The sequence below is a fragment of the Pseudophryne corroboree genome, chromosome 5, assembly GCF_028390025.1.
Source record: "Pseudophryne corroboree isolate aPseCor3 chromosome 5, aPseCor3.hap2, whole genome shotgun sequence".
NCBI lineage: Eukaryota > Metazoa > Chordata > Amphibia > Anura > Myobatrachidae > Pseudophryne > Pseudophryne corroboree.
Window position 1 is genome coordinate 316,996,553 of NC_086448.1, and position 13,313 is coordinate 317,009,865.

General features: G+C 41.9%; 1 protein-coding gene across 2 annotated transcripts in view; it reads left to right on the plus strand.

Annotated features, from left to right (window-relative positions):
* Positions 1-13,313, plus strand: part of LOC134927686 (mediator of RNA polymerase II transcription subunit 1-like) — a 168,827-nt gene that overhangs the window by 106,138 nt on the left and 49,376 nt on the right. For both annotated transcript variants that reach the window (XM_063922493.1, XM_063922492.1), the window contains exons 10-12: positions 2,933-2,998; positions 4,957-5,065; positions 7,333-7,457. In XM_063922493.1, the coding sequence (XP_063778563.1) occupies positions 2,933-2,998; positions 4,957-5,065; positions 7,333-7,457 (300 nt within the window). The remainder of the gene's footprint in view (positions 1-2,932; positions 2,999-4,956; positions 5,066-7,332; positions 7,458-13,313) is intronic.

Consider the following 13,313-nt stretch of genomic DNA (forward strand, 5'->3'; position numbering starts at 1 on the left):
AGGCACGCTATTGGCTGCCGACTAACGTAATGATTCGCTATAGCGTAACGGACGCTGTATCGGGAGCGGGCTGCTCGAGCGATACAGACGCTCACGAGAATACGCTGTTGGTATCGGGCACACTTATAGGTGAGCGACTACCGTAATGCTACGCTATCAGTGTAGCGGACGCTCGAGACCACGAGGAGATCACGAGCGGCGCAGACGCTCACAATGTTAAACCTTTATATCTAAACCATAAACAATGTAATATGCTGTAAAACCTTAGTGTAGAGATAGGGTGTAGATGCAACACAGTGTAACCTTATTAACTTAAAAGCTGTTTGAGCGTCACCGACGCTCTGAGAATACTTAACACTATAAGAAATACACAGATACCGTGCTTAGGGTCCAACGCCTAATATATATATATTATGAATGTTATACTTGCAAAAGAATTATTACAATACAAGTCATACACTACAATATAACATAGACTACCTAACCAGATAACTACACAGGAAATACAATACAATACTATTACGTTTAAGAGAATACGAGAGAAAGAGAAGAAGAGAGAGAGAGAGAGATATGGCCCATAACAACCAGAAAGACAATATGATTGCAGAGAAAACTTACGCACAAAGGAAACGATCGCATGCGCCTCTGGACATCCAGCTCTCGATTTTCAGCAATGATAACCGTTGAAGAGTGAGAGCTGGATGTGATCGGCTTGTCTATTTATGCCCCACACACAATACAATTCAATGGTCCCTACAATCTCATTGTTCATTGGACACAGGAATTCCTCCTCGCATTATAACAAAAGGTCATAGGTTGATTCATACAGGTGGGCTGTGACGATTTCCAACTGCTCAGGTGGGTGGGAAACTAGGTTTCCCGCCGCATGGATAATTAAGTGCAAATAATAGTAAATGGACATAAACTTCTTATGTCCATAACTATTCGCACGAGCGATTAATTCGCTTCAAACCAACACCGGAATATTGCTAATTAAATACTCTTCCGATGGATACTAAACACCACTGTATTACTCCTGTCTGACCCTTCGTATCAAACAAAGGGGGATTTCTCTGTTCATGAACATTCTACATTAACCAAACTTTCAGAATCTATCAAAGGGACCATGATCTACAAAATACATTATATAGTGAAAATATGTAACGATTGAGTCGCACGCTACGAACACATGAACTCTACCGTAAATGCACATACCGCGCGCCCGCGGGTGCCCGCAACAGCGAGTATGCGCACGCACGGGAGAGCGCACGCATGCGCAGCGCAGACCTGTATGAGGTGCAAATATGGCAGTGTGCATCGTGATATTTTTCTGACTTTGACACCGACAAAAAATTTTCTGGGAGGTTTTGCCAAAACGCGTCCGAATCCAAAACACGGCCGCGGAACCGAATCCGAAACCAAAACGCAAAACCAGAAAAATGTCCGGTGCACATCTCTAGTTTAAATTTGGGTGGGTTATATTGTTTCTGTGCAGGGTAAATACTGGCTGCTTTATTTTGACACTGTAATTTAGATTTCAGTTTTAACACACCCCACCCAAATCTAACTCTCTCTGCACATGTTATATCTGCCTCCCCTGCAGTGCATCTGTTAGAGGGTGGCTGCTGGCGTAGGCAGTAGGCACATACACTAACTGTGTGTGAACAGCACCTCAGGAGCTCAGTGTCCTGTCAGCTGGGATTACAAACCGTTAACCCTCAGGAGGTTGGTTCGGTCCCATGAAGCAGGTAGAATGGTTGCCAACCAGTACTACCTGAAAATAATAAAATAAAATAAAAAATAAAGGAAACTCTGTGGAGCTCCAGAGAAATGCACCTGGCTCCTTGGGCACATTTTTCTAAACTGAGTCTGGTAGGAGGGGCATGGAGATGACGACATTTCCAAGTGCCTGGATGGCAGCTGTTCCTCTGCAGTGAATGGGACCTGGGTTGGACGACCCGGGTTATCTGTTTTACACTGTCCTCTAACCTGGGTCCTTTATTTACCAAAGCCGGGTAGGTTTCCCAGTTACTAGATCCAGGTTAATCCTTTCACACCGAGCCGCACCTGGGTTTTTGTGGCAGTGTGAAAGGGATAATATTCACTTTCACTCCACTAAGGACCAACCTGGAAGGGTTTTTCTAGTGTGTTTTATGCCGATTTCTGCTCATGAGGAATCTGTGAAGGCGGCTTGGCTATATTTGCCAGGTAGAGTGCAGCCAATTTAGCGTCATGGGCCCTGCAAGCTAACTGAGTGCCCCCTTAGTCTTACCTAATTCTCTGCCAACAATCTTGTGCTGTCATACAGTACATCTGAAGCTTATGTATATTAGATGACCTCACACAGTGGTCTTGTAATAGATGTGGGATGGGGATGTATTAAACCTCGCCTGCAAAATGCGATGCACCCCACCACTCATTGCATGCACATCGCCATTACTAACACCATATGCATGAACATTTTAATCGTTTGGGGACTTCCCCCGACACGCAAAACACTTGAATCCCCCCATAGAGGTGAGGAGCAATGTTAGTCTTTTTCATTATATCTGATGTCTTTTACTTTGGATATGCAATAGATTGGCCCACAGTAATTAAGACACTTAAAAATGATTTCCTGAGTAAATACAACCCCCCCCCCCTTTTTTTTTTAAGTGTGTGTGTGTGTATGTATGTGTATGTATGTATGTATGTGTGTGTGTGTGTGTATGTGTATATGTATGTATATATGTATGTATATATGTATGTATGTATATATATATATATATATATATATATATATATATATATATATATATATATACATACATACATACATACATACATACATACATACATACATACATACATACATACATACATATTAATTTAATTTTTTTTTTTTTATTATTCTCCGTTTACTTGGCATTAAATTTCCTATCCTTTCTTTTAGGCACCCCAATGAAAACGGAGTACTATATTTCACCATATCAAATTTTGGAACAAAATCTAAAATTGGGTAAAGTGTGTACATGCCAGTAACTTTGATGTTTTAAAAATGAAATCTGAACATGCAAACTGATTATTGCCATCTAGTTTGGGAACAAGTAACCTGTTGGTCTTCAGTCTCCACTGTTGAATACAATGTTCAGCGTGTTCTGCAAGCTAATCCAGTTTAACACCGTTTCAATAGGAATATATATATATATATATATATATATATTTATTATATTAGAATATTTTTATACATCCGGTGTCCTTTATTTATGTCCCCAACCCCCTGCCCACCATTAATTAATCTTTGACACTTTTCATAACAAACCTTCATGAATAGAAACTCTTCAACACATTTGGAAATTTTAACGGTCCCCTACTGTATTTACTTGTCCTTGGTAGATGTCTTATCTGTGTCAGCTATCCTGGACACTGGTACAATGTAGTTATAGCATTTTCTGTTTATAGTTATCATATCTTCTTAATCAAGGGGAACCTGTTTTTAGGAGAAGCATACCTCTCAACATATTCAATGTTCTCCCCAGAAAACTAGAAGTAGCTTGGTGGGGGCACTGCAGTGCTTTGCAAAAATCTTTGATATCCTTATATTGATTGAGATAAATAATTCTAAAATTAGATTATATATTTAAAGACTCTTGCAGTTATAGCCCACTCGCTGGCTGGTCACAGATATAATTGTGTCCAGCAATGTTTTAAGGCCTCCTGCTTAACACAAAAAAGTCAGAAGGATCATGAGGTCTCACTTTCATGGTCTGCATTTATACTGAAGATGATCAAGTGAGCTTTTTGCCCTTCTGTTCCATGGGATGTTTGTCTTCTCTGAGCTTGCCTTAGGACACCTGAGTTACGGTTTGACACGTGTATCACCCCAGTTGAACTCCCTACCTGACACTGTCTAATTTTCTGTGATGTTCCTGCTGTTCGAACCATGCCCTGCCTCTTACAGACGGGTGGGGGATCTCTGTTACTGTACCTGTCACCGTAACATATGTGCAGCATGATTTCTGATTTTGACCCTTTGAGCAGGCTAGGGTTTGGCGACATAGAAAAAAAAAAGAGAAAAAGCTGGGTATAGTGCTTGCTTAATTAAACCTGAGGTGAATACGGATATGGGGGATAAAATATGGGATCCCTTGCCTCTGCCTGAATGTGGGATAGTTTGGGGGGGGGAATGGTTGTCTGAGACAGGATTGTTGATGGAGAGCTGTTCGGTTTCTAAAGGGAACTAGCAGCTCTAGTAACACCTCTGCACCCATAACTGTATTATGGATTGTGCCAGTAAATATAGTGCAGGTTTTCCAGATCTCTAGCTTTATCATAGAGATAAAGACTAATTCTAACATAGGTCTGAAAAACATGCTGTTCTCCAGGTGTTGTGAAAACTGGAAGTCCTAATGGGGAATTCAATTTACTGCGGGCCACTCTGGACCTATTCTATTAGCAGGATTTACCCCACACATGAGTCTCCAGAGTAAAACTCTGGGGGCTCTGCGTAAACAAACACATAATCTAGTTGGGAGACGCAAAAAAATCCACTAATTCCGCAATTTATGCGTAATCCAATGGTTTATTTTTATTTTTTTTGTGTGTGTGGGGGGGGGGAGGCTATTTATATGAATAGCCTTTCCCTGTGCCAGGGGGATTTTTTATCAGCAATTGGTTAATTGGTTGCAGGGTGAGCCCTGCGGCTAAATGAATACCCTCTTAGAAAACACTGCAAGCTACCAGCTCTTCGGCAATTTCATAACACCTAGCGAGCCACAGGCTAACCAGGACTATTCGAAAAGATCCACTTGTGATTTGTTAAAGAAGCCTGTATGACTTGCACCATTGATGAACCCTTATTAGGACAGTTTAGAATCGCTGAAAGCCAAGATCTATTTTACTTATTCTACTTGGAGGTAACTATTTAACTTGCTATTTAATAAACATACTTTTTTTTTTTCTATTTTCTCCTGCAAGCCCCACATGTAGTTAGATCAAATGCATCAATAACCGTTGCAGGCACAAAGAACTGGTATCGTCTTCCTGTAACCCCATTATTTCATGAGAGTACTCAAGAAGGTAACGGGTAAATACGTTTGCATTGTTTCATAGACCTAGACTTGTGTAGAAAACGGTCTAATTGCATAGCTGTCAACTTGTTGGTGGTTTCCACATTGTACAGCGAAAGGCCAAAAGTTTTGATAATGACACAAATATTTTCACAAAGTCTGCTGCCTCCGTTTTTATAGTGGCAATTTGCACATACTCCAGAATGTCATGAATCAGTGTGATCAGGTGAATTGCAAAGTCCCTCTCTGCCATGAAAATTAACTTAATCCCAAATACATTTCCACTGCATTTCAGCCCTGCCACTAAAGGACCAGCTGACCTGTCAGTGAGTCTCTCGTTAACACAGGTGAGAGTGTTGATGAGGACAAGGCTGGAGATCACTCTGTCAAGCTGATTGAGTTGGAATAACATAATGGAACTGTTAAAAGGAGGGTGGTGCTTGAAATTGTTCTTCCTCTGTTAACCATGGTTACCTGCAAGGAAACACATGCGGTCTTTGTTGCTTTGTGCAAAAAGGGCTTCACAGGCAAGGATATTGCTGCTAGTAAGATTGCACCTAAATCAACCATTTATCAGATCATTATGAACTTAAAGGAGAGAGGTTCAATAGTTGTAAAGTAGGCTTGAGGGTGCTCAAAAACATCCAGCAAACGCTAGGACAATCTCCTATAGTTGATTTAGCTGAGGCATCAGGGCACCACCAGTGCAGAGCTTACTCGGGGATGGCAGCAGGCAGGTGTTAATGCATCTGCACGCACAGAGAGGTGAAGAATGTTTTGAGGATGGCCTGGTGTCAGACAGCAACAAAAGAAGCCAATTCTCTTCAGGAACAGATTGATATTCTGCAAAAGGTACAGGGATTGGACTGCTGAGGACTGGGATAAGGTCCTTTTTCTCGGCTGAATCCTCTTTCAGATTGTTTGGGGCATCTGGAAAAACGCTTGTCTGGAGAAGGAAAGGTGAGAGCTACCATCAGTCCATGCCAACAGTAAAGCATCCCAAGGACATTTATGTGTTGGGTTGCTTCTTAGCCTAGGGCAGTCATGTCCAAACTGCAGCCCTCCAGCTGTTGTGAAACTACATATCCCAGAATGCCCTGACACAGTTTTGCTGTCAGAATGCTAAAGCTGTGTCAGGGCATGCTGGGAGGTGTAGTTTCTCAACAGCTGGATGGCCGCGGTTTGGACATGCCTGGCCTAGGGAGTGGGCACACTACCAATTTTGCCTAAGAACACAGCCGTGAATAATGAATGGTACTAAAACATCCTCCAAGAGCAACTTCTCTCGACCATCCAAGAACAGTAGTGACGAACAATGCCTTTTTCAGCATGATGGAGCACCTTGCCATAAGACAAAAGTGATAAATAAGTGGCTCGGGGGGAAAAAAATTATCAACATTTTGGGTCCATGGCCAGGAAACTCCCCAGACCTTAATCCCATTGAGAAATTCTGTCAAACTCCAAGCATTGATTAGGCAAGAATGGGCAGCTATCAGTCAGTATGTGGCCCAGAAGTTGATTGAGAGCAAGGGCGAATTGCAGACGTCTTGAAAAAGAAGGGTTAACACTGCAAATATTGACTCTTTGCATAAACTTAATGTCATTGTCAAAAGTCTGACACTTATGAAATGCTTGTAATTTTACTTTTGTATACCATAGTAACATCTGACAAAAAGGTCTAAAAACACTGAAGCTGCAAACTTTGTTGAAACCAATACGTGTGTCATTCTCAACTTTTGGCCATTGCTGTATAAAACTGGATAATTGCAGATAAACCATACTTGCCTACAAACTTACGAATTTTGGTGAGTTCCCTCGATTCCCAGGAAAGTGGCCCACCTCCTGGATCTTGCGCACACACACCACCATTCTAGATTCCACGCATTTCAACAGTAAAAAGGGAGGGAGGTGATGTGATATGCAGTCATCTGTGTATGGTGTCATAGCCTTACACCAGAGGTTCTCAAGGCACCCTAACTGTCCAGGTTTTAAGCCTATCCATGGCTCAGTGCAGATAGTTAAATCACCTGTGGCAAAGGAATGGATATCGTTAAAACCTGGACAGTTGGGGTTCCTTGAGGACTGCGTTTGAGAACCTCTGCCTTATACCCTTGCTGCATTTTGCATTGTGTGGTGAGGCTGAAATGGCACAAATGTATTCTCTGCAACCCCCACACCTGCCTCCTGGTTAAAAAAAGAAAAAGAAAAAAGAAAAAGCTAAAATCTAAAACTTTTTTTGTTCCTTTCTTCTTTTTGTGTGTGTGTTTTTTGTTCCTTATTTTAGAATCCAAGAGTTTTCAAAACTCACTGAAGAGTCCAGCATGGTACTTCCGGCCTGCTTCTTTTTAACATTTTCTCATCCTGCGCCTTTCGTGATGTGTTTAATTCAGAAGATTCAAAATATAACTGGTATGACATTCTTCATAACATACTGTCTTAATTTTACAAAAACCGTTTTACTCAATCTGTTAATTTGTGGCCTCATTTAGAAATGGACAGATTTTTTGCCCCAAACATATGCTTGCAATTCTGCCGCAAAACTAAGAAAAAAAAAATTGACAAATCTTGAGATACATCGGACCATATCACAGTAGTTTTATTTTTATAACTCAAAACCCAACAGCATTTCTGCATCAGGAGTATGAATGCATATACACTCCCATTAATAGCATAAAACAGAATCAGATTAACACTGCATGGGGCCCTAGGCACTATAATGGTTTAAGGCCCTTCCTCCAATAGATTATATTATATCTGCTGCACACTGACATATACACAGGCCACACTGACATCCCATACACGTAGGCCACACATATCCTAGACCTGATATACACTGATCACTCTACTGAAGTCACACTGAAATAGATTTCTCACTATATTCTCAGTGACCTGACCACTGTCCGTCCGGGGCGGATTTAGACTTTTCTTTTACGGACGATGGTTTAAGAATTAATCCTGACTCCTCCCCTCTCTACTCATACCTCCTCCCACTTCCATTTTTATAGCTTTGTGTATCCATTATGACCTCCATTCATTATTTATCTTTTTGCTTCTTCTATCGCCCTCCACACAGTAGCACAATCTAATTTACATTACACCAAATGTAGTGCCCCTTATATACAATGCCCACAGTAGTGCCCCTTACACATAATGCCCACAACTGTATTTCCCCTTACATATAATGACCACTGTAGTGCTGCTTATACACAAAATGCCGACAGTGCCGCTTATACACAAAATGCCCACAGTAGTAGTGTATGAGCTAGTGCTGGTATTGGCGACTGCTGATAGCTTGATACTTCCCAGGGATCAGCTACTGTATTTAATGTTCTGCCCCTGATCAAAACGTCTGTTATGCTGGTTACACACTGGCTGATATATCGGCTGTTCAATTGAATAGCTGATATATTTTCTTTTTATGCACAAATAAATCAGTCCACCCCAGCACAGTAGACATCTAGTTAATAAGATGATGAGGCCGGTGCAAATCCTGTTTCCCCGGGTGGTGGAGGGTAGCATACGGGGACTCTGTGAGGATGAGCCGGGATGTTCCTCCAGCTGTGGTGGAGAGACCTGGCTGCTGTCACTTACAACTCTGGCATGAGGGACAGCTTAGGGAAACAAAGTGATTGACGGCTGTGTGCCCCATACCTCCTAATATGTTATACATGTCCTGTCTCTGTAGCAGTCACACTCACCGTGCTGCTGGGTTCTGACAGAAGCATGGCTGCTCCTGGAAACGTTACTGCAGTAGCGGTGGGCTGTAAGCATTGAATACTTGAAGCTGCAGCATCAGTAAGTGGGAGTGGCAATGACTATACTATGCGGGAGGGGGGGGGGGAGATTGCCCTCATCACTCCTCCCTGTATCCGCTACTGCTATCCATAGCTAATCTATAATATGCTACATGTGTCTAGCTCATCACAGTATACTGCAGGTGTCAGGATTCCTGCACAGCTCTGTCAGTATCTTAGTCTTAGCCTCATGATGCTGAGCAGGAGGAGTTGGAGCAGACTGTGCTGAGCCCTGACTGGAGAAACTTGGCACATGCTCCTGTTACCGTGTGATTGCTGAGTACAGAAAGTGCTGTGCAGGAAGCTCTGCCACTACTGTAGATCATTTTGAGCATAACGGTCATGCTTACAACCTGCCAGGGACCCAGTGCTGACCCAGAAAAGCTATCTAATCATTGCCCTGTAGCCTACCCCATCCCAGGTATCCAGGCCTTCATGGCCTTTTCCATTTATAAGAATTTTTAATTTAGGCAACTTGTGGGCCCCCTAAGGCCCATAGAGCCCTAGGCAGCTGCTTATATTGCCTGGCATGGAGACGCGGGTTCATTGTGATGCTAGTGTTGTCAGTCTCCTTCCTCGTTGTATATCCTTGCACCACGCATACCTAGAAAAATATGCCTCCTAAGAAACATGTTTGGGGATGTCAGCCCATTTAGGTGGCATTGCTAGTGGGCATGTGACACTTGTGCATACATTCCCTTAATGTATTCATTCTTCTTATGCTTGCCGGCTCCATTCAGCTTCTCCAGCAGTAGGGAGCCGCAAGTCTAAAGTACACAGGAATCTAGGTAGACACATTTTGGTATGTGTGGACAATACAGGAATGCATGTGTTCACACCACTAATACTGATGTGCCTCCAACATTAAATAAGACCCTGATTTTGACAACAACATGACATCTAACATTATGTATGCATTTTGTATGCTACTACTTATTTATTTATTAACCATTTCTTATATAGTGCAGCATATTCCGTTGCACTTTACAATTAGAACAACAGTAATAGAACAAAACTGGGTAAAAACAGATAGACATAGAGGTAGGAAGGCTTAGCAAGCCAATCCAGTACAAACTTATGCCTTGCCTTGTTATGTCGGATCATCCATCATTAGAGGCGGCGATAATTATTTCAGCGCTGGAGGCCCATTCCTTTTTCACGCTGATCGGACCCAAATACACTGGTTTAGCCGTGTAAAGCTGCTAAACCTGTGTAAACTAGCGGCAGTGACAATGAAAATGTGTGAAAGCCCAATTTTTTTTGCACAGTTCTGCTCTCCTCACACTGCAGGTAAGTGTACCATCCATGAAAATGCTCTAAAATGAATGCCACCTCATTTCTTCACACTGCATAGAGGAATCTTGCATTTCTCCAGGAGGGCAACGCAGCATATAACAGCACATTGAGAGTGAGTGCCGGGACTCTTTTGCTTATATATATATATATATATATATATATATATATATATATATAGAGATATATAGAGATATATATATATATATATATATATATATATATATATATATATAGTGACAAGAACACTGGGATAGTGTTTGAGGGCAGGTATGTTTGTCCCAGGTTCTTGTCTTACATGTTTTAGAAAATGGAAACTTCTAGGAAAAAATGCTTTTGTTTTGACAGAACCTTTTCAGTTTGCTGTAAAAGCTGGGTAAAGGCTCTGAGAGAGAGATAAGGCGAGTTCTAGACATTGGGCCCAGTTCGGGTCTTTGGCCTCACAGAGGGCTAATCAGGGTTTCAGCTGTGTAAGAGTGTTATAGGGCTGCTAGCCTGATTAGTATGAGAGACTGCCTGGGAAGACTGGAGGGATCTGTGTGAGAGAAACACGCTTCCTGATACAAGTGAGCTATACAGTGTTTACTGGAGAACTGTGTTTTTGTTTAGTGATAGTTAGGAACATCTTGTGTTTAGTTAGTGCCGAACAGGCAAGGTATTTTCTTTTGGTGTTTGTTTTATTTTCTGTTTCAATAAAACTGGCCGGGCCAGTTGTACCAGACACTGGACTTGTGTTGTTCCTCAGCTGCTGCGTGCTACCATATTCCCCAGGAAGAGGCGCCTTGCACCCCTACAGTGTTACTATATATATATTATATTATATTAGGGCAAGTTAACGCGTTAATATCGCGTTAACTCATTAATTAACGCCAACAATTATTTTAACGCCGACAATCATCCTCTGAAGAAACGACCGGGCTCTTTGGTCGAGAGACGCGTCAGGATATGGGGACGTCATTCCCCTTTCAGTCACCACACAGTTTGGATCTACCAGCTACCACCGAGTGGTTTGAATAATCCATCCCAGAGCCACCTGCACCGACTGGTAAATCGGAGATTGCGGTACTGCAGAATACTCATCACCGCAAAGCAGTCACAGCACGTCCACCCGAGCCGCTTGCCTTGGCTCTCCTGTTTCACAGAGCTGCTTGCACTGGCTTCATAAAACGGCTTACGGAAGTTAGGATCACTTATCGGGAGGCTGTTACAGCACCTCCATCTGCTACACGGAGACCGCGGCTTCATTAGCAACTACTAGTAATGATTTAGGATACAACTTTACTATTCCATTATGAGTCGTTTATCCTGATTTCCGGCTAACTGAGTTAGCGGTATAGAGGACGTTTGTGCTAATTATTGTTCTACCACTCTGAGGACAGACGCAGCTGCACTATAGGTATCTATGTGGCACCATTTAAAGCACTGTGAGACTGTGTCATCTCCCCATTAAGGGAGTCTATATTGATGGCCAGCATTTGTGAACATTATATTTATTTTTTACCAGGAACAGTATAGATCAATTATATTTGTTTAGATCAATTATATTTGCATCATTGGGTATATATCAATTCACAGTATATATCAATTATATTTGCATCATTGGGCTTTTCAGGGCTGAGATACTATCTTACTTACAGTTGTGCTCATAACTTTACATACCCTAGCAGAATTTGATTTTCTGGCCATTTTGTCAGAGAATATGAATGATAACTCACAAACTTTTCTTTCGCTCATGGTTAGTGGTTGGGTGAAGCCATTTATTGTCAAACAACTGTGTTTACTCTTTTTAAATCATAATGACAACAGAAACTACCCAAATGACCCTGATCAAAAGCTTACATACCCCAGTTCTTAATACTGTGTATTGCACCCTTTAACATCAATGACCGCTTGACGTCTTTTGTGGTAGTTGTGGATGAGGCTCTTTATTTTCTCAGATGGTAAAGCTGGCCATTCTTCTTGGCAAAAAGCCTCCAGTTCCTGTAAATTATTGGGCTGTCTTGCATGAACTGCACGTTTGAGATCTCCCCAGAGTGGCTCAATGATATTGAGGTCAGGAGACTGAGATGGCCACTCCAGAACCTTCACTTTATTCTGCTGTAGCCAATGACAGGTCGACTTGGCCTTGTGTTTTGGATCATTGTCTTGTTGGAATGTCCACGTACGTCCCATGCGCAGCTTCCGGGCTGATAAGTGCAAATTTTCCTGCAGTATTTTCTGATAACATGCTGCATCCATCTTGCCATCAATTTTGACCAAGTTTCCAGTGCCTTTGTAGCTCACACATCCCCAAAACATCAGCGATCCACCTCCGTGTTTCACAGTAGGAATGGTGTACCTTTCATCATAGGCCTTGTTGACTCCTCTCCAAATGTAACGTTTATGGTTGTGGCCAAAAAGTTAAATTTTGGTCTCATCACTCCAAATGACTTTGTTCCAGAAGTTTTGAGGCTTGTCTCAGTGCTGTTTGGAGTATTGTAAGCGGGATGCTTTGTGGCATTTGCGTAGTAATGGCTTTCTTCTGGCGACTCGACCATGCAGCCCATTTTTCTTCAAATGCCTCCTTATTGTGCATCTTGAAACAGCCACACCACTTTTTTTCAGAGAGTCCTGTATTTCAGCTGAAGTTATTTGTGGATTTTTCTTTGCATCCCGAACAATTTTCCTGGCAGTTGTGGCTGAAATTTTTGTTGGTCTACCTGACCGTGATTTGGTTTCCACAGAATCCCTAATTTTCCACTTCTTAATTAGAGTTTGAACACTGCTGATTGGCATTCTCAATTGCTTGGATATCTTTTTATATCCCTTTCTTGTTTTATACAGTTCAATTACCTTTTCCCGCAGATCCTTTGACAATTGTTTTGCTTTCCCCATGACGCAGAATCCAGACACATCAGTGCAGCACTGGATGAAAGATGCAAGGATCTTTCAGGAGTCCAGAAACTCACTGACCTTTTATATACACACACACTGATTACAAGCAAACAGATCACAGATGAGGATGGTTACCTTTAGTAGCCATTCAAAACCGTTTGTGGCAACTTGTGTGCATGTTATCAGGCCAAAATCTCTCCAGGGTATGTAAACTTTTGATCCGGGTCATTTGGGTAGTTTCTGTTGTCATTATGATTTAAAAAGAGTAAACACAGTTGTTTGACAATAAATGGCATCACCCAAC